Source organism: Alosa alosa, chromosome 5, assembly GCF_017589495.1.
Source record: "Alosa alosa isolate M-15738 ecotype Scorff River chromosome 5, AALO_Geno_1.1, whole genome shotgun sequence".
Classification (NCBI taxonomy): Eukaryota; Metazoa; Chordata; class Actinopteri; order Clupeiformes; family Clupeidae; genus Alosa; species Alosa alosa.
In genome coordinates, this window is record NC_063193.1 from 6,747,298 (window position 1) to 6,768,784 (window position 21,487).

Consider the following 21,487-nt stretch of genomic DNA (forward strand, 5'->3'; position numbering starts at 1 on the left):
ACACAGGTTTTCATCCAGGAAACATGCTTAGGCAGTGGTCCAGAGTGGAGTTAAAGATGGGGTGCAGGCTATAGTGCGAAGACAGCTTGGTGAATGCACTCCTTACATTCACTGTTGTAACCACCAACCACATTAAGCTGTTGTGCATGCTATTGAAATTGAACTTTGTGCCAAAATACCATTATGTCACACAGAAATACAGCTGCCCTTTCCTCAAGAAGCTGTTGCAAATTAGATGGACAAGTCATTATGACGAGCCTAATGTGTGGTTCAACAATGAAGAGGTGATCTTTGACATAGCCTACTGTCGAAGGTGTCAGGTGATGAGGGCACCTCTGCTGAACTGGGCGAAGAGGCAGCAGGGTTTAATGTCAAGGTACACAGCAACTGTTTGCTTATTTGTCATCTACCTTAAACAACAGGATACATAATTCTCTTCTCATATGTGCAACCCAGTATGATACCATTATCTTAGCTTAGCATAATTTACTAGGAGTGTGCTACACCAGTTTGTCTACAGCTCTCTTTTAGTCATAGGCTAGCTGTAGGCTAGCTGGTGTAGCCCACTTCCAGTGAATTATGTTTAGCTAGGCTAATGGTATCACACTGGGTTATTACACGATCAGAGAGGGGAAAGGTATGTAGGCCCAGAGCTGTACATAGAGAGAGTTTGGCCAACTCCGTCATGTTGGTTACCAATGTCAGATAACTCTATAACAGGCATGTTATCATCAACGTTTGTCAATAAATAAAAGGCCCTTACAGATCCAACATGGTTCCCATTCGATTTCCTAGTTGGCCAAACTCTCTCTATACAGCTCTATGTAAGCCTCTTTTACAACTCTGGAGTAGATGATGAATGAGCTAATTTCCCAAGAAGTCGTAGTCCTCTAAGAAGCACACGTTTTGTCATTGGCAGGGTTCTGGTCCATGTTCTTTGAAAGCCTGATTTCACAGTCACAGTGTGTAGACATCAGTTGAAGCACTACGAAATCTGGAAAGTAGCCTACACATGCATGCACGCACACACACACAAACACACATATACCGGTAGGCTAATGTCCCTCCCACCCACGCACCCACACACACATACATACACATACACACACAAACTCAGTCTAAACACACAGCACTACCCTTGTGCTAATGAAATATTTCTCTCTTGTTTCTGGAAAATCTTGTGTACTAGTTTGAATTTACATTTATTATAGGTTATAAACCTAAATGGCAGTGATTTCAGGGAAGGAAAATGCTAGGGATATATGTGTGCTTCTGATATTTTTATAACTGGATAATAATTTTGGCTTCAGAAACAAAAGTGACACATTTGCTCCAGCCATTCACTCAACTCTAATCAGCTTAACTCTTCAGACAGGTAGACTACCTAGACCACCCACTCCCCCGCCCCCAGCCTGAGTACTAGTGTCAACCTCAAAGCATTTACATGACACATGAGTATTCACCATGAAGACATTTTTAATAATAAAAAAACAAGAAACAAAAACAAGAAAAATTGTGCGTGACATTTCTCTACATCATTATATACAGATCAGGGAGGCTAATGCTCAAAAATGGTGAGGAACGAAGGATGATGATACAAGATATTATGCTCACAAGCTTTGAGTAGGTTGTAAAAGGACAAAGAAAGGTATTTGTAGCAGCAACATAAATGGATCATCTCAAAAGATGAGGATAAGAAGTAGAAGATCTGATCTGATCTCTGCACACCCTGAAACATGAATCTGGAATAATGTTTTTCAGCTTCTGATCTATTCTTGAAAGAATCAGTCCAAAGAATATCAGGAATATTTTATGACTGTTACTGGTTTTCAGTGAAGTATTTGGACATGTTTTGGCAGTGTCCGGGACAGGCATAAACTGCCTTTACACTGAACTGAAAATTATTTAGATGGTAATTCACATTATATGTATATATATATATATATATATTTTTTTTACTCACAGAGACATTCAAGATGTCAATAAATGAGGTTACTTTAAAGCATGTCAGTCTTGTGAAGATTTTGGCTAATGTCAGACAGTTCTCTCCCAGTTCTCTACTGCATGTGTCTCACACTTACTATGAGATCATATGGGATTTGGGCAGTTTATACAGAAAGCAGTGCTGCAGGATTTAGCTTATACTTTAGAAAAAGTAAAGTGTGCTACAAGCTGGACTGACGGCACAAAAAAAAGAACTCTATTCCTGCAGCATTCTTTAAAATTTACATCCACAGATTGGGAAATTATATAATAAATAAAACAAAATAACTTAACACAACAACAGAAAATACAAAAATCTAATTTGAACTTCTACCATTTTTTTCATATACATGTACACTGTACCAGATGTGTTTAAATGTATTTAAATATCCACATTGAATTGTTGCTGTGAATTTCTTGGTATACAGGCATCCATTTATGTGTTTTGAAAGAATACATCCTAACATACAGCTGTGTTTGGGGATGGAATGATGGGCTCTTGGCTAGGGATGGGGATGACTTCAGTGTCCCAGATATTCCAAGGATGTCATGACTGGTCAGTTCACTCTGTCGCTGCCTAGTGCAGAATGTTCATCTATGCCTGACGTCCATATGAGCGCCAAGCAGTGGAGACCACAACTCCAGTTCAACTGGTCTGATCCGAGTTACCTGTGGAACCTGCTCCCCTGACTGTGATGGCCCAAGAGGTAGCATCTGACCTCTTGCTGTTGTTGTTGTTGTTGTTTTGGTTGTATATTTTGTCTAGTCTGGGACTGGTGTTTTTCCGAGACGCCTTTATGATCAGTCTCTGGCCCAATGCCTTCAGCCCTCTCTGGTGCTGTGTGCTCCTGACATCCTCTGAAGACACCAGCGCTTTCATTTGTCAGAGTGTGGGTGTCACCGTTGTCTCTCATCCATCTTTCTCCTGTAGAGTGAAACTGGAAACACAGAAAGAAAAAAAAAACATTTTACTCAGCAATGTCATTTGAATTAACTCATACCATATTTGAATAACTACTTTAAAACTGATTGGGCTATGGAAGCAACAATTGGTTAATATAATTTATTATATACTTAATATAATGGATTAATAATATTAATATCAAAACATGATGATGATGCATTGGCAAACACAAATGTTGAAGTGCATTTACTATTAACGGTTGATTTTCACAGCCTAATCAGTTCTACAATAATCTGATTATTCTTTGACCTTATTTTACAAGGTATAGGTCTTTGTTTTGAATCAAGTATTTGTGAACCTGATGATTGCCATGGTGTATTGTGAGACAGGGGATTTGTCGGCCGTGAAATGTATTTAATGTTTATCACAAGAAATATATTTAAGTATTATATTTAAGATAAACTCTTTAGGGACTAGAACAGCTAATTCACTAATGGAAAGCTAGCTTGCCTGTCTACTTCTGTGACATTTCTTAAAGAAAATACTTCCTTGTAACTACAGAGAGAAGGAAAGAGCCCTGATTTGATGGAAAAAGTGTTTTCAGCAGGGTATAACAATGGAATGTGCACTACTGGGATCCAACCGTCCTGACAGGTCAGCTTTGTCTCACAGAATTAAATCACCAGCACAGACACAAAGACGCATGCACGCACACATACGCATGCACACACACACACACAAACACACAGACAGACACACACACACACATACAGTACACACACAAGGAACTCTTCATTTCTAGGACAGTCCCTCTATCTGTGTTTCCTTATGATCTCTTTAGCTGTCTGTCTTCCCAGCTCACATGGCTTGTCAATGATGTTTGGAATCAAACATATGGTCTTGTAATGAAAACATTCCATTACTAAGGCCAACTGCTTCATTAGGGGGGCATTTTTTAGCTCTACTTGGTAGACACAGCAAATATCTCAATCTGCTTCTCCAGGGTTTCTACACTGTGTGGGGGCATACAACACATCTGCAACATTTGTTGGGGTTACTTGCAATGGATACATATACCAAATGCAGATATGTATTCCCTATGTCACTCCATGTCCATGTCATGATTGTCCTATTGTGGGAGATAACCTTAACAAATCCATGTAGGTGTGTTTTGCCGTGCTGACGTATTTGTCTTCAAGATGGATTCATGTTCATTGTCCAGACCTTAAAGGCAGTCGGGAAGTGAACTGACTGCTGCACTGGTTATGCTTCCGAGAACATTTTCAATCTCTTTGTTCTCTCTCTCTTACCCAAAATGCCTAAGATTCTGATCCTATCGACTGTACTGTACATGTCTCTACAGGAACATATAAACAATGCAGACCATTTAAAGTGCTATCTGAGGGAAAAGGAAAAAGCAAAAATGGAAAAACAGACTGCAGTAAGTGGCCCTACCCTGTTGCTTTGCTCGACAGTGACGCCGATAAATTATCCAAAGAGCGGAGAGTCAGCCTGGTCAAGACCTGCCAGCCGCTCTGCCTATACCTTAGCAGTGATTGAGGAGGGCAATCACACCGAACAAAATAATCCATTTCATGATTCCATTCCATAATCTATGCACTGTTTATTTGAATCATTATGAGGGAGGGATAGATTTCATTTCATCATAAGCGATCATGTGGATACTGCATATCCACCTTTTAAACTGGAAATCAAAGTGATGTTCAAACTTGGCCTCACTCTGAGGCTTAAATCACGTCCTGAGGTGTATAATGTAAAAGACAGGTGGGATCTTGTTTGTACTGAAGGCAAGCTTTGCTAGCTCCATCCATTTTTTATTGCAGGAAAAAGATGTGAGGTCTTTGGCTTCCCAACTTTATTGTGCCAGTGCAGTAGTCAGTGGGACACTTGCTGGGCTTTTGTGTATTCAGGTACATTTTTTACTTGTTTTTATTGAATGTTTACAGAGGGCTTGTCTCTCAGGGGAGTCTGACATTGCGGTCAGCACTGTGGGTCTGCCTGTCTACAGATATTCTGGCATCAGATTTATTTAGCAATAGATTCCAAGGGGATGTCAGACATGAAACAGAACGGGTTTAATGATTGATGAGCTTAAAATGTTTTAATCAAGGCGTCATTTTTGCCACTGAGCCTTATAACCACCTGGCACATATATAACATTTCTCCGCATTAAGGAGCTGCTAATGCAACTAGATCTTGATCTTACTGTTTCTTTTTGTGGTAGTAGCTAACTATATTTCTTCCCTTGCTTACTTGGAAATTCATGAACGAAGACATTTTGATTCCATGAACGAACAAGTTTCCCAGCTTGTTTACATTAAATTTCTTCCTTGTGTAGATGTAAGATGCTATCTATGCAAAATCAGCCAAGCAACCTTCCTTAAGTATTTGATCTTGTGGTTGAGGTGCAACAGTGTATCGGAAACTTCTGTCTCACCTAGCCATATGCACCAAAAAAGACGCCCAGGTTATCTCCCCTTGGCCTTTGTTAACTTTGATCTGCTCTACTTGGCGCCACAAATACACTGCAATCAGGCATCATTCACTGGTGTTTACAGGGCCAGTTTCTATTTAGTCCCCACTACATTGTGTCAGGCCACACCTGCACTTACATTATAACCATTTAAGGACTAAATATGTCCTGAGACATGTTATGTCAAAACACATTAGACACAATGCCCTCATCAGACACGATGCCCTCATAACAACCAAATCCAGGCCAGGAATAGAATGCATGTTTGTCTTTCAACTTGATTTCAATTAAAATGGACTTTCTTGTAAAGTTTACATCATCAGTGTTCTTTTTTAGCAATTATATTATTTTTCTCTCCCCCTGATTTGAACTAAGGGGGATTGTCACAACAAATCAACCTTGCTTACAAGCTTTAGCCAAAAAAAATGTAGCCACATGATAACATTATATTCCAATTCTCCAATGAGGGATTTGGTCAAAATTTGCTTAGAGCCTCTACTTTTAGACATACAATCATTGTATTTTGGTCTCCCTAGGCCTTAATATCTAATCTGCCAGTAAAAACTAAACTCCAGTGAGAAGGGATCCCCTTGCCCAGCCATGCTTGCCTGTTTTCAGGGCGGTTAATATTGACCATGTCATGGTCTGGTGCTAATGCTATGCACACTAATGCAAAACCCCTCTCAGCCTTACAGCAGCACTGCACAATTTAATAATGCAAATACATAATACCTAAAAACACATATTCCAGGACCACACCTCTTCCAACAGTTGCTTGGAAACTCCCCTTAAATCATGGTAGTACACATGTCAGCTCTGTGTGTTTTCCCCAAACGTATACATTGCTGAGGTGATTTAGTGGTCCAAGTTTACAATGTAATTCATGTGTTTACTTTTTCCTTTTTTAGGTGTAAAATTCAAAACCTATTTTTGACACACAATGGTTGCCACAAGAAATACGATTTTAAAAAAGTGAGCATGTGAAAGAGCTATTATAGGACCTGGTTATAAGATTAATTGCAGGATTATGTTGGCTGGTTTTCTTTGTCTAAGTTGTTTCTGTTTACTTCTTTGGCATGTTTGCTTGATTCTTTCTCTTATGAATGTAAATTTCTATAATAGAAACCCAACTTTACTTTAAGTTGTTTTGTTAGACACTCTATATGATGCTTGAAGAACAAACTTTCTTCTAAGAAGAAACCAAGATATTTGTAGACTGATACTCATTAATTTTTTTCCCCCATAGTGTAACAATCTAACAAGCACCGTCTGTGTTCCTTAATTTAGAGAAGCACATCATTTTTGTCAGAGTTTAGTACAAGTCTGAATTTATTGAAATTCTTCTGAATAATGTTAAAAGCAGATTGCAGGTCTTCTCAGGCACTTGCTAAGGATGAGGCAGAACAATACAAAATGGTGTCATCTGCATAATGATGTCAAATGATACTTTGCCTTTGTTACATTACAAAGTAGTTGCCAAACCATTTGACAGCTTTTGAAGACATTCCAATATCCACCAATCTCTGAGACAGGACAGAGTGGTCAACTGTGATAAATGCCTTTGAAAGATCTAAGAACAGTGCAGCACAATATTCTTTAGTCAATAGCACTTATGAAATCATTTAACACTTTCATAGTTTTTGGTTTGGTTTGGTTTATTTATGGATATAGGAAGACAAAGGAGGTATCCAAGGGATTACATGTAAAAGCATAAAAACACTTATTTCCAACATGGTCCCTGATGGAAGAGGACAAGACATACAAACACATGCAACAGATATCACATATACACATATAAAATCACATTCCTAAGTCACCTAATTCTCTACTTTATTCCACAGAAAAACTCTAACCCTTTGTTTAAAAACCCTTTTTGTTTCTGCCATTTTAATATTAAATGGAAGGCTATTCCATAGCATAATCCCTGTATAAAAGAAAGAGCTACGTGCCGCGGTCTTTGCAGATGGTACCTTACAGGAGCGAACACTTGCTCTTGTTTCATGGGTATGTTGAATATGCACCATAATAATTTGGGATCCCAAATACTTAGGGGCTACCCCATTGATAATGTTAAACATATGATTCAGTTTTAGCTGTTCAACCCTTAGTTTCACAGGCAGAAAGTCCACTGTCTTAAAATCATTAGAAGTGACATGATACCTAGGTGGTTTACCTAATATAAAACGGATCATGTTGTTCTGTCTCTAATTGCCTTGTGTTACGGTACAACATTTTTAATTTGGAAGCACTTTTATTTAATAGCTTCTCCGCAACTGAATGACCGGTCAAAGTCTGGTCCAGTGTTAAACCTAAATATGTGACTGTTAACTCAGGTGCCTTTTGTATCTTGTTTGGTACCAAATAAAATACATTCTGATTTCCCCACATGTAATGCCAGTCTATTGTCTAGCAGCCACTGTCTTACATTACTCAACTCATCAGTAAGGGTGTGTTGAATCTGAGAGATGTTTCTACCAGATACGAGTAGTGAGAAGTCATCAGCATAGAGAATTACTTTACATTTAATAGTGACCAACAGTGCTGTGTTTTTTTACGAAAACCTGATTGCAAATCATTTAAAATGTTTTTTTGTTGCTAAATTTATACACTTAATATACATTTAAATAAATGTTGCTAAATTTCAACTGGTCACTTATAAGCCCTTCTAAAACCTTGGCTAAACTGAAACAGTACAGTCCACAGTAGCACACTCTTCAAATTAATGTGTTGTCCCTATCTGGACACAGAGGTGTGTTAAAAAACAACAGAAGTTGTGTTGTTTTCAACACAAATTGTGTTGTTTTCAACACATTAGTTTTAAGAGTGCAGTACAGTCCACTTCACAGGGTGAGAGAACATGCCTCATTTTGTCTGTATGTTTCTGCAAATCACCAGTAATGAGGATCGCACTGGCATGGCGGGGGACGGCCCAGGGCTACCCACATTTCAACTGGCTAGAGGCACCAACAGACCTCGTGTCTAACTGATCTTGTTCAGTGCTTGTGGTCGTGTGTTTTATGCGCTGTGTAGCGGACTGAATGACCACAGTGATGTCTGAGCCAACAGTCAGTGGGAAAAGGAACTTCATGTGATTTTGTATATTACCAAAGTCCTGTGTTCTGTGTCAACAACACCAGTGAAGGAATAACACTCTCTCACATCCTGGTGTTAATAAAGTTTAACATAGCCATGATAAAACATTAGTGATAAAACATATTTTTAGAAACTTGTTTGTGCCTCTGTTTACTCTCTGACTTTTCTGTCATTTAATAGTAAGCAGCATGGTTCGAATTACGGGGGGATTGGGGGGGTCCGACTCCCAGATGAGACCTGGACCCTCCCAAATGGGGTGAAAATAATAGTTTGGGGGGTACTGAAAAAATGTAATAAAATGTAATGTTATCCTATATTGCATGTAATTAAATGTATTACCATCGCATACCAACAATTGGTATAATCTAATGAAATACGATTTTCAAACCCTCACCCCCATTGGGCTGTACCATTTCTCTGGTACGTTCAGACTGTGTTCTTTGCTATGATATAATACTGACGAATTAAAACAAATGCACAGTGTAGGCTGCAAACGCCTAAATGGATTGACAAGCGGTGGCCAAATACATTTGTCTAATATTTCACTGCCTTTGTAACATATTGATAGCCAACCTTAGAAAAACATTGCGTAGCAATGGTTTAACCGGAGGTCTCCCTTCCACTCAGCGGCCACGACCATCGCTGCAGCTTAGCCTAAAAATCAGGCCTACAATCACACGCCATAGGAGAAGTTCCATAGATATACTGACACGGGGAGAGGTTTAATGAGGCGATTTATAATTTTGTGCAATTTCATTCTTAATGTCTTAACAAGAGGGAACCTGCAGTAATATTCAGGGAATTTCGCATGTAGATGGTTCTCAACCTTTTTTAAGCAAATGCCCATACACCCATAATTGCAACGTTATCTGCAGTTTGTTTGAAACGCTAGGTGAACATATAATAATAAATGGACCTGTGTCTTTCTTTGTTGCCATTATTAGAGATCAGCCTTTCTTAAAAGCGTATTGCTTCACAAACGTTTTGTGATAGAACACCAGGCGCACAATCCACTAGGCTACATTATATGAAATGCCTAGGCTAAATAACGTGAAGATATTTGTTTTCCAACCGTGAACAAGTCATTTTTTTATTTGCTTGACGTTTGGTAGGCTTAGCTATCCAAGAAAAAAGAATCAAATGAACCAGAAGCAGGCTAGGTGAACTTGGCTATTAAACGGGAGACTTTCTGTGGCCCATCTGTAAACAATTCTGGGTCTTAAATTTAAGTAGTATGTTTGCCATTTCCGTGCTATTGGTCTATGCATGTCCATGTTTGCATTGCCCTGCTATACCAGAAAATATGTTTTGACTGTGGCGCGCAATTTTACTGGACGCACCTTGAAATAGTGTTTACCCAAATTCAACCCTTCCCTTAACGTGAAAGGTATATTGTGCTTGCTAGTATGATTACACTAGTTTATTTTAACTTGTCGACCAGCCAGCCACGGCCATATGACCTATATTTCGAAGGAAATGTGACTGTGAACCACAAGTGTGAAATCATGTCATGCCTATATAAAATGGAGAGTGACGTCACCAGTCGAAATAGCTGTACCCACCGAAGCTCACTGTATAATTCGAACACTGGTAAGCAGTGTGCAATCTGGCCAAGTTAAAGACATTTTCTCATATTTATAGTCTATGAGGTGAAATCAAGCATGTCAAGATAATGCTTTACAAAATGTAGAGCATACAGAGGATCTAAATTCAAGCATAGCAAGAAATCCAAATGTGGTTAATTCTGGGCAGACAGAATTGAAATGCATGGTGCCATGCAGACCATGTGTTAAGCATTTGTCCTCTATGACAATTTTGCTAAAGACAAATGCTCTCTCTCTCTCTCTCTCTTTCTCTCTCTCCCATACACACACACACAAACACACACACACACGCACACACACACACACACACACACACACACACACACAGCCACACACACACACACACACACACACTACTTTGGATCTGATGCCTTCACTAATGTGCAGGCCAGGTTATAGATAACCTCTGCCCCTGATCCGGTGTGGGAGAATTTAATGTGGGACACTGCTTGGCTAATCCTGCTCCCAGGGAAACATGATTTCACCCGCTCCCTAGAGTGCAATTGAGGGGTGTGCCTCCGTGCTGTTCCCGACCTGGTGGCAGCCTGCCTCAAACGAAACAGAAAACAGAAAACAACCATGCCACTACATGCATTCCAGCCACACACCAAGTGTTGCACAGCAAAGAGAAGTGAAGTGCAAAGGATAAATGTGCTGGTCAGTGAATGGGACTAAATTGTGATGGCCGGTCAACACACTGGCCAGAGTATGTTCAGTACAGTGTGTAGGCTAAGGTGTTTGTTTTCCTTTTTATATGGTTGATATATCATTGTATGAGGGTTCACTAGCTCCCTATGAAAAAGAACCATGTGAGGGCGATTACAGCACTATTGCTATCTACACCCAAGTGCATGGGACTTGAATTCACGAAGCAGCTGTCTCCTTGGACTTTTACATAAACCCATGATGCTTTGCATGAGAAAGCCCCCCAGCCTCAAATACACTGATTGTATTTCAGTTTTATCACCCTCTTTACAAAACATTCTTCTATGACTTACAATGCACAATGTCAACATACTGTAGATCAAATTAGACAAGGCTAATTGGCCCTCCTCTCCCACTACTGAAATCTTATTTTCTGTGATGGAATAAGCTTAACTTGTATATTTGGTTGCTCCTCATGACTTATGACCCATCCATTAACACTGAGCATATATTTGGTAATTGATATTTCTTTGCGTCATCAAGTGCTCACTGCTTATCCTCACCCTTCTTTAGAATACTGCTACAGACTAAACAACTATTTTTTTAAACAAAACATTTGCTTTTTAGGAACCCATCATTTTCAACAGAAACAGTTGTTATGTTCCAGAGACAAACAGTGGCAACACAGAATAATGTGGGGAGAGGAAAAAAAAACACTCCTCCCTTACATATCCCACTTTCCTCTAAGTGCATACGTGACAGAAGCAGCAGGCTACAGCCCATGTTGATGTCGGTGTCAGTTGCATACCGAGATTCTTCTCACAGAAAATGAATCTTTCTGTCTCCTGCAACATGTTCCCTTTGAATTGCCCCTCTTTGACTTTGACTCCTTGTCATCTCAAGCAAAACAAAACAAAAATGATTTGCTCAAGTTCACCCTTGCAAAAACTTTACAACTTTAAACTTTACTTTACAACTTGAGGAGTACGGTCACAAATATGTTCGCAAGAATGAATGTAGAATGTTCGCAAACCGAGAGTTCTGCATTATGGTGCAACCCTCAGAGATTTATGCATAGACTGTATAAAGAACACTGAAACTATAGATCATTTGCATAGAATTCTAGAAGGAACCAGGAAAATAATTCACTCCTCAACAGGTTAAGAAAGCCTGGCCTGCATCTTACACCACACCCACCAGTGACTGTAGAGTGAGAGGCATTTGGACTAAGCTGACCAATGACCCTGCCTACATGTATTGTTCCTCTCACTCCCATAAAGAGTAATTCAAACTCTATTTGAAATGACTGATCTTTTTTCCCCTTCTGTCAGGTGGGACCTATACAGATCTTTTGCATGATGCATGCTGTGCCAACAGCTCAAGGATCTCGACTTGTCCCCAAAGCTGCAGTTTTCCCTCGATGTTTTGGAAGTATTTTCTGCTCTCTGCGTGCATGGCAGTGCTAGAAACAGCATGCCTTATTATTCTCCAGCTGTTTTACAGACCTCTCAATCATTACGCAGCGAGATGGGGTCTGTGAACGCAGCACGGCTCCAAAACAAACGACCCGCTGGCCCCAATTCTCAACAGAGCTCCTATTTTCACTTAACCTAACGACTTGCTATCTGTCTCAACCAGGGAAACAGTTGTTCATCATCTGAACCGCTCTCCCTCTGACTTCATCGTTTGATCTCCCCATTATCCCATTGATTGCTCCCTCGGCCTTAGTCACAAAGCAAGACGATGAGTACAGTGAGTGGCCATTTTGTGTCAGGAATGTACTGATAGTGTTTGCATATCTCCTTTTTTCCCATTACCTTCCTCTGGACTAGAGACCAAGTGTCATTATCTTATTTGTCCCAGACAAGTTATGACAACAGTATCTAAACTGCTGAAGAAACACTATTAATCAAAATACATCTGTATCAATTGCCAATTGTTATGAGCTAGGGGTAAGGCCACAACAAAAGAGGGTGTCGAGAGGTTGGATCTTTAACTAAACTAGAAAATGTAATTTCGAGGAAATTACCAGTGCATGAAAATATAAACATACTGTATATTAACATAAAGTGCCAAACAAACTTTTATTTGGAAACAGTTGGCAGTTATAGTTGATAACAACTGACAGTTGAAATGGCTGAACAGTTAAATAGTTGAGTAGTTTAAATAGTTAAATTATTTAATAGTGAATTATTGCAGTGAGGACATCTATTTTGAAACAGTTGTGGGCAGAGGAAATAGTAGTCTTAAGAGAGCCAGATTGTATGCTTAAAGTCTGAGACAGTATATAGTTTAAAAGTTGAATGTAGATAGTGTAATGGATGTTGATAGACAGAAAGTTTAATGGATGTTTATAGGCAGATTGTTTAATGGATGTTGATGGATAGTTTAATGGGTGGATGAGTGAATGGTTTGAAGAGGATGAATGGATAGAAAGTTGGATGGAATGTGTCTTATATCCTTGTAGAATGGAGAGACACAGAGAGAGTTGGCCTAGTTAAGCAGAAAACAGTTGATACAGGTGCAATCAGTTTAACTGGCCCTTTGATGGGTCCTAGTTGAGCAGCTGGAAGATGATACAGGTGCAAATCAAGTTAATTAGTCCATTGTGATGTCATAGTGCTAATGCAAAGTCTATGGGGAAAATTAAGCTTGTTTTTTGTTAATATCTCAAAAAGTATAAAGTTTACAAAAATGAAAAATACTTTCCTCAAGTGTCCTTTTCAAGACCTACGTTACAAAGTTTGAACAAAGTTTCTACGTTAAACGGTTAAAGCTGAATTAGACGCAGACATTTGGTGGGGAAGAAGAAGAAGAAGAAGAAGACTTCAGATAACAGAACAGGGCATTTTCATGCACTGTAAATATAGATGTATTAACCAAACTAACCAAATAACAAACAAACAGTGTGAGGTGGGTCAAAGTCAGTCATCAGTAATGCATGGATGTTGTGTGTTTGCAATGTGTCTGAGTGCAGTGTTGCATGTCCAAAACCCAAAGTAAGAATGGCCCTCTCAAGGGGAGAGGAAGCGGTCCTCTTATCTGCACACCATCTACTTATTCAATATGAACTGATTACTCCTGCTCATTGGCTTACTCTTTGGCTCTCTTTCTAATAGAACAGACTTAGCTGCTCCACAGCCAGAGTGACCAGGAGGGGTGCAACCGCTTGTCCACTGACTTAGGTTTATAATATAAAGCACATGCTGCCTCGTCCCTGCCTAACAAACAGGGAGGGTGGTCTGCCCAAGCCCCCCTACTCCACCCACCCCCAAGCCTTGCCTCCAGCTGCTAACGTCTCTTTATATCCACCTCCAGCTGTCTAGCCACGGTCCAGTGTTTGGAGTGCGTGCTCCCTGCCTGTCCTCGTCGCATCCTTTCCCCAAGTAAATCATGGGTGTCGAGAGGGTGTTGTGTTCCTTTTAAGGAAGACTGAAATGTTTCAAGCCACATTGATCTAGTTATCAAGAGCACACTGATGTGGTGGTCAAGCAGAGAGCTATTTCAAGATGGGAACAATAACAGTACAGGGAGAAAACACGGAGAGAGAGAGAGAGAGAGAGAGAGAGAGAGAACGACTGAGAGAGACAGAGAGAGAGAGAAAGGGGAAAAGAGAGAGGAGGAAAAGGTAAGGACCTGCATCAAATTATCCTGTTGGCTTATAGCACACAAGTTGCCAATTTCTGACCACAATCCTATAGCTGTTCTAGAGAGCCTATATGTGGAGACCGATGATCAGTTTCCATATTGAGTTAATATCCTGGAATGAGGATTACCTCATTGTTTACTCTCTCGGTCTTCACAGCCACTCTGCTGTGCCCTGCACACCCACTCCAGCTTTCTCACACACACACACACTCCTGCCCGCTCTGCTCTCGTCTTCGCTCCCCTTCCCCAGCCACACCATGCCGTCACAACGTGAGGTGCTGTTTAATGCGGATCATGTGGGCAAACGTGCCCAGCCTCAGAGGCATACCTGAATCAAATACACACTCCCTGCACTCCCCCACTGTGGTCTGTTTGGATAACTGCACATGCAATTCAGAGAAATGTTAAGATGGACATTAAGAAGTACACAGCTGGCTAATTTACGCATACATTTTTTTAATACAATTCAATTTTACACTTTGAGATTGTCCATAGACCTTATCAAGTAGAGAAAGGCTCTGTTTAGACTTGCTTGTTTGATATTTTGAGACACTACAAAGGTCACTATGAAGGCACACAAGATGAGATAAATATGGCTGATTTTGCATCTTAGCTCCACTCAATTTTGACTTGGTTCAGCTAAAATGGTTCAACACCTTTGGCAGGTCGGATTCCTGCAAATCTGCAGGTATTAAATCAACAGGCATTTTATCACTGCAGAAGAGACAGCAGTAATGGAAAAGACGTGTACTGTAAGTGGATCAAAACAAATGGAAGAGAAATATACCTCTCACAGAAAAATGTTGTATTTAATGTTGGTTCATTTAGATGCTGGTATTCCAGTATACAATGAGTAAAACCTGCACTAAAGAGTGCCCAAAATGATTAAATCACTTACGGTTTACTTTCTAATGGACCATGTCAAAATACATGCCTGCGTCATTACATAGTCACTTTTGCTTGTAATATGTCTTTTTGAATGTCCTCTAGAGGGTCTTTTCTTTTTGTAATTGTAGCATTATTATAATTTTCTCACAAGAGTTTGATGTGCCCATTTAATGAACTATTTCTGTTCTGTTTCTGAGAGGTGAAAAGCATTTGTTGATTAAGGTCAATCATCAAAAGTGAAACGTCTGGATTTTGCTCACTGTAAACAGTCTTTGTAGTATGCAAATGAGCATGAGGAATGTGCCTTTGTAAAGAATCCATCTGACCCTGAACCTCCACAGAAGGAGTAACCTAACGATGCCCTGTTTTTCTGTATGTGTCGCTTTGGATGAAAACATCTGCTAAAAACATCAGTCAACTTTAACTTCAATGCAAGGTAACCACTCTACATATTTCATATTTGTACTGCACCTACCTGTACTTATTCAGTATATACATGAGCATTCAACAAACATATGTTTAGTGTGCAATTATTACAAAATAAGTAACCTCCTGGACTACCTCCCTGTATCAATAATGGTGGTTACAATGCTACTGAGGGCAAGTATTCATTTGCTTAGTGAATGATTCAGCAAATCCTGACAGAAAAATCTAATTTGCCCTCTGAGTAATCCCTTAATTCTTTAGTACAATACAAGCTCTGCTTGCATTGTACTCCAAGACAACCTCTGGGAACCTGCTAAAGTAGCTCCATATCAATCAATCAATCAATCAATCAATATCACTTTCCTTTGGCAGCATTTTAATGAGGGCACAAATGCTCACAGCTCCAGAATCGGATCCAGGCCACGTGCGATCACAAGCGTCACATTCTGGACAACGAGCACACAAACAAGAGTAATCCCTTTTCACGCTCTCGTGATAGCCGCTCTTCTCTGTTTTGGTGGTAAACAGGCTCTCATGGTAAGCGGAAGTCTTGCGCCGTGGTGATAAAGGCTTTATCAGCTACGGTGGGTGTTGAGCAAGGCAGCCGAGGGCCCCTCCAACACACACAAACCCTGTTCGCCTCCCACCACAGTTACTAAGCCATGGCCACAAACAGCCCATTCATTTCTGCTGGGGAAAGGGGCTTCACCACAACACAAGGGGTCAAGCCCTTGCTAAATTCGGTCTGAAAGAGAACATTTCTTTTATCTGTGAAGGTGCTTAGCTGGTACAACGGCAGTGGCAAAAGTCTAAGTATTATCTTAATAAAATATGACACGCATCCCACAATGCATCACTCATTACACTTCACATACAGTAACCAAACCATCTTTATCTGCTCTGTAAACCCTATCATTTAATTGTATGAATGTCAATAAAGTCAAATAACCAGAGGGACAGTACAGTTACCATGTCTATTATTGTCTTGCTGCTGTGCCATAAAAAGTGCTACTTTTCTGGACCCAATAGACTGTATAATTCGTACTTTACACAAATAAATAGCAACGGTGACCTCTTCAATTTCCTGTCACCTCTTGGGACCTCAAACAGCCTACTCCAGCCTGCGGCTTGCAGAGGAGGAAATGACCCTTGCCTTGCATTACCACATAATTTAGGATTATTATTACCTTAAAAACAAACATCTGTTTTCTATATATATATATTATGACAGTGGATTCAGCCCTATGCAGGTAACATATTACAGAGAAAAGAGTTATTGGATAATCTTTGAGGTTTGAAATGAATTATTTTGCAATTTGTGGATCTGAAAGAGCGGAAATTGGTGGAGCTGTTTGCTGATGAGGTCCAAAAGAGATATTATGACATCATTTGAACGACCCTGTGCAATAAAATGTGATTGTGCACATGAGAAAGACATGGTTGGATGCAATATGTTGCATAGTGGTCATTTCTCTTGGCCTTACAAAAATCTCTAAATTCTGTAACAATTATATGCCATGCATTAAGCAATCTGTTAGTCCGGAATGACATTGCAAAGAGAGAAAAGTCTAAATCCCTACTCAGTTCACACATGCTGTTAAAATACAGAGGACAGACGTAAGGTTTTCCACACAGACTACATTTGTGTGTGTGTGTGTGTGTGTGTGTGTGTGTGTGTGTGTGTGTGTGAGCATTGTTTCCATTAGATCAAGGGCAGTAGGCAGTACCTCACAGAGAATGTCCCTAGGGTTAGGCCATAGTGCATGCGCTGTGCACACACACACACACACACACACACACACACACACACACACACACTCAGCTGTGGCAAAAACTTCTGTAAAACCACTTTTCCAAGAAAGTAGAGGCTAAAAGTCTTTTTCCAGGACATAGACTTTGTTTTGATCCATATTTTAGCCAGCTGTTCATCTTAGTAGTACTACTACATCACACAGTCACTCAGACTGTAGACCGAAAATGCACATCTTGACAAGACATCTACGGAATTAAAGGATATCCAACCATATAGTTGAGTATTCCAGTGGTGATTAAAAATACTTCCCTTTAAGTCTCGTCTGGTATTTTGTGCAGGACTGCTTCGTTTTTTGCCAACCAACATTTTTCTCTCACCATTTCTAATGGGGAAAGAATGATCATTACTTGGCGTTATTGCATCTGCCTATGTATATTTTGTCTAAAACACAGCTCCCATTTATGTACAGTAATAAGGAGCTCGCTGGCGGTATATTTTGACTTCTGGTTTGCTTAACCTTTACCAGCACTCCTCATTGTGTGTGTACAGTGGGGCATCTCAGCAGTCAAGCTACATTTATTCTCTGAATCGATTTTACAGCTCACAGTCAGAATCACAGTAATGCACTAGGCCTGATTCAGATAATTACTTGTTCTCCAGATGTGTGTATTGTCTTTGCTTTCAATAAGCTCAAAAATGAAGCAAGTTTTGAGTCATATTTTTTTTATCTCAGCTTGTGAGCAGTCATTTTTATTTTGGTAATCTTCACGAATAATGTGTTCTGAGGTTTTTATAAGTGAATTTAAAAAAATGGCGCCATTACCAAGCCAGTTATTTTGCTGAGATTTATTCTGCGTGCATCGCTGTTATCAACAATATCAATTGAGAGGGTAGATTTAGGGCTTCAGATACAACAACGAAATGTCGGCTTCACACATTTTCAGTTGGGTGTCTGAGACTTAGCAGGCTCTGCTTTAGCAGACTGTCAATATGTTTGAAAGTCTATGCACCATCTAACACACGTGAGTATAAAGAGAAGGCTAGACCTTGAGTAATCTGAGACTGCCATGTTTCACATGTTAAACTGCATATGTCATCCTCTATTTTAAAAGGCTCCGGAGAGAATGAAAAATGTGTAACGTGGACTGGCGGTTGTGCTTTTGCTCCAGTTATATGGGCATATACGGCAAAAAAATGGGCACTGTATGGGAAACATTACCTGTTAAGTGCATTGCGCGGTTCCCACAGACATGCTCTACAGAGACCACTCTGTCTGTGCAACTGAGCGGAAAGCCCAAGATGAAGTCACTGAATAGGATGTTGTGCATCCTATAACCATCCTGTGTCCTGCACACTGGCTGCCACTGTGTTTTATTTTGGCTTGCTTGAATGAAAAATGATTTACCTTCATGGCCAGCTGAGTTTCTAATGTAGCCATATGGAAGCCCTCAAAATAACTTCAGAGATATGAAGTGAGTCGACATTAGATGAGTGAGGAGGGAACTTGAGAAGTAACATTTTGAAAATGGACTTACAATTCAGTCTCCGGCTCGGAGAATTCGCTGAAGTGCGTGCTTCCGTTGGAGTGCGGTGCTCCTGGCGAAAGCTCTTCGCTCCGGTAGCTGCTCTGGCTGCTATGAAGGCTCTCATTACCCTCGATGCCCTGGCACTCGGGCCCCGGCGCCGCCACCGAGGGCGCCTTCTGGAACGAGCCAGCCATGCCGGCCTCGGCCGAACCCAGGAAGCACGGGCAGCGAGTCCTCAGCTCCTTGTACAGGGAGTTCATGCTGGGAGTGGGCAGCCACGGGCAGCCCAGGAGGCTCTTGAAGGCGATGCGGAACTCCGGGCTCCGGCAGTAGATGATGGGGTTGAGTCCCGAGTTGATGTAACCCAGCCAGTTCAGTAGGCGGAAGACCCACTTGGTGGGCACGTTCCGGTCAAACACGTTGTTGATGATGTTGGCCACGAAGAAGGGCAGCCAGCAGAGGGTGAACGTGCCCATGATGATGCCCAGCGTCTTCAAGGCCTTGTGTTCCTTGACCACGGTCAGCCGCGACGGCCGCCGCCGCGAACTCTTCCGTTTGGGGTTAGAGCCGCCACCACCGTTCCCACCACCAGCGCCGCTGCACCCTCCTCCTCCCGGTAAGTTGTTGTTTCCATGGAGATTGGGCTGCTGCTGCCGGGTCATCCACTCGTTCTGGAAGCGCTGGCGGCTCTTGTCGATGAGCTGCACCTGGCGCGTGGCGATGAGGAAGACGCGGGCGTACACGAAGATCATGATAAGCAGCGGGATGTAGAAGGACACCACGGACGAGCTGATGGCGTAGGGCATGTTGGTGACAAAGTCGCAGCATTTGGGGTCGTCGTAGCACTGCTTGGCTTCTTCGTCACCCACCGCGCGCCAGTACTGGTTCATGATAGGCACGAAGGAGATGAGCGCCGACAGCACCCACACCAAGCACACGATCAGCCGAGCCCGCCACTTATTCAACAGGACCTTGTGGCGCAGCGGGTGCGTGATGGCGATGTAACGGTCCACGGCGATCACGCACAACGTCTCGATGCTGGCTGTCACGCATAGCACATCCACCGATGTCCACAGCTCGCAGGCCGTATTACTGTTGGGTTGCCACTCCCCCGTCACCACGATGGTGGCCCCTAGAGGCACCACCAGCACCCCCATGATGAGGTCAGCACAGGCCAGAGACATGATGAAGATATTGGTCATTGTCTGGAGCTGGGAGGTGCGTGCAATGGCAATGATGACCAGCAGGTTGCCCAGTACAATGATCATGATGATGAACACCATGAGCACCAAAAGCCAGGGGCCGGAAGCCTCCTGATAGGGACTCGTAGCGTTGGTTCCATTCATATTGTTCAGAGGCAACGCCGCTGGCCCAATTCGAATAATATGCAGTATAAGAGTAGCCTTTCACAACTGACGTGTTTACAAAACCCTAAAGAGAAAAAAAGCAACATTCCTTGTACTCATCTTTGTGAACATGGACTTTAGCTCTCTCTAACTCTGACATGTTCCAAAAATCGATTCCCACGTCTGCTCCTCAGAGGCTGTAAGAAGATGTTAAAAATATGTTGTTATTAAAGAACCTGATAGTAAAAGAACTCTAACTCCGATCAGTGCCTCAATACCTAAAAAAAGTTGTTTTTACCTTTCCATCAATGATCCGAGGGTCAATGAAGACCAAGAAAAGAGTTTTTCTTCTGTTTTCAAAAGCAACATGTTTTCCATATCATATCTTGAACTTAAAATGTCCACCCAGATGGTAGAAAAACATTGCAAAAATCCTTTTTTGGAGGCTCAGTCCAGTCAAATGTTTCCAGTTCTCTTTGCATCTCAGTGAAAGGCATAGAAATCAGAAGTCTATCCTGTCATTGCAGTCCTGATGTGCAAAGTTGGGTGAAATGCGCAAAGGTCTGTAATCCACGCGTGGCTGCTGCCTCTGCCAGTGACAGAGAGCTTGAAGCTGTGACGGAGGAGAGAACCTGGGAGGGTTTGGAGCCAGTGCAGCCTTCTCTAACTGTCTCCCTCCCTCTCTCCCTCACTCCCTCGCTATCTCTCTCTCTCTCTCTCTCTCTGTCTCTCTCGCTGTGTTCCTCTCTCTCACACACACACACGCACATACAGAGTTTAGCCTGGACTCTGATTTTAATCGCACAAGCTGAGGGGAGGAGCCCCAATGTGTGCCCGTGCTGTGGGACTGCCTTTGAGAGATAGATAGGGGCTCACAGTGAATGTGTGGCCATTTGCGCTCTTCCACATTCAATGTCTATTTGCTTTTTTAGTTAATCTTTTTTTTTCTTTAAACGGGTAAACCAGCAAAACCTCTGTGGCTCTATAACATACTTCATGTTTTGCCAGATAAATTGTTTATGCAGCTGTGACAAACAGGTGGTAAAGGTTCAGATTTCTATGGTATACAGACTTTTTGCTCCAGTAGCAGTGTCGGCATTGTTCGGCTGTTAACCCCGGACTTCCAGCCGATAGTATCCATAACTGGATGAACTTGTTCACCAATGGCTGCCCAGAT

The 21,487-nt window shown here is 41.4% G+C and overlaps 1 protein-coding gene across 2 annotated transcripts; it reads right to left on the minus strand.

Moving 5' to 3' along the window:
* Positions 1 to 1,458: 1,458 nt before the first annotated feature.
* adrb3a (adrenoceptor beta 3a) lies at positions 1,459 to 21,048 on the minus strand. Of its 2 annotated transcripts, XM_048243061.1 has the most exons (3): positions 20,609 to 21,048; positions 18,974 to 20,507; positions 1,459 to 2,921 (listed from the first exon to the last, which is right to left on the minus strand). In XM_048243061.1, exons 2-3 carry the CDS (start codon positions 20,308 to 20,310, stop codon positions 2,894 to 2,896), a joined length of 1,365 nt encoding a protein of 454 aa, XP_048099018.1. In that variant the 5' UTR covers positions 20,311 to 20,507; positions 20,609 to 21,048; the 3' UTR covers positions 1,459 to 2,893. The 2 variants fall into 2 exon arrangements, with proteins under 2 accessions (XP_048099018.1, XP_048099019.1); XM_048243062.1 differs by having other exon boundaries at positions 18,974 to 21,048.
* Between the last annotated feature and the right edge of the window lie 439 nt (positions 21,049 to 21,487).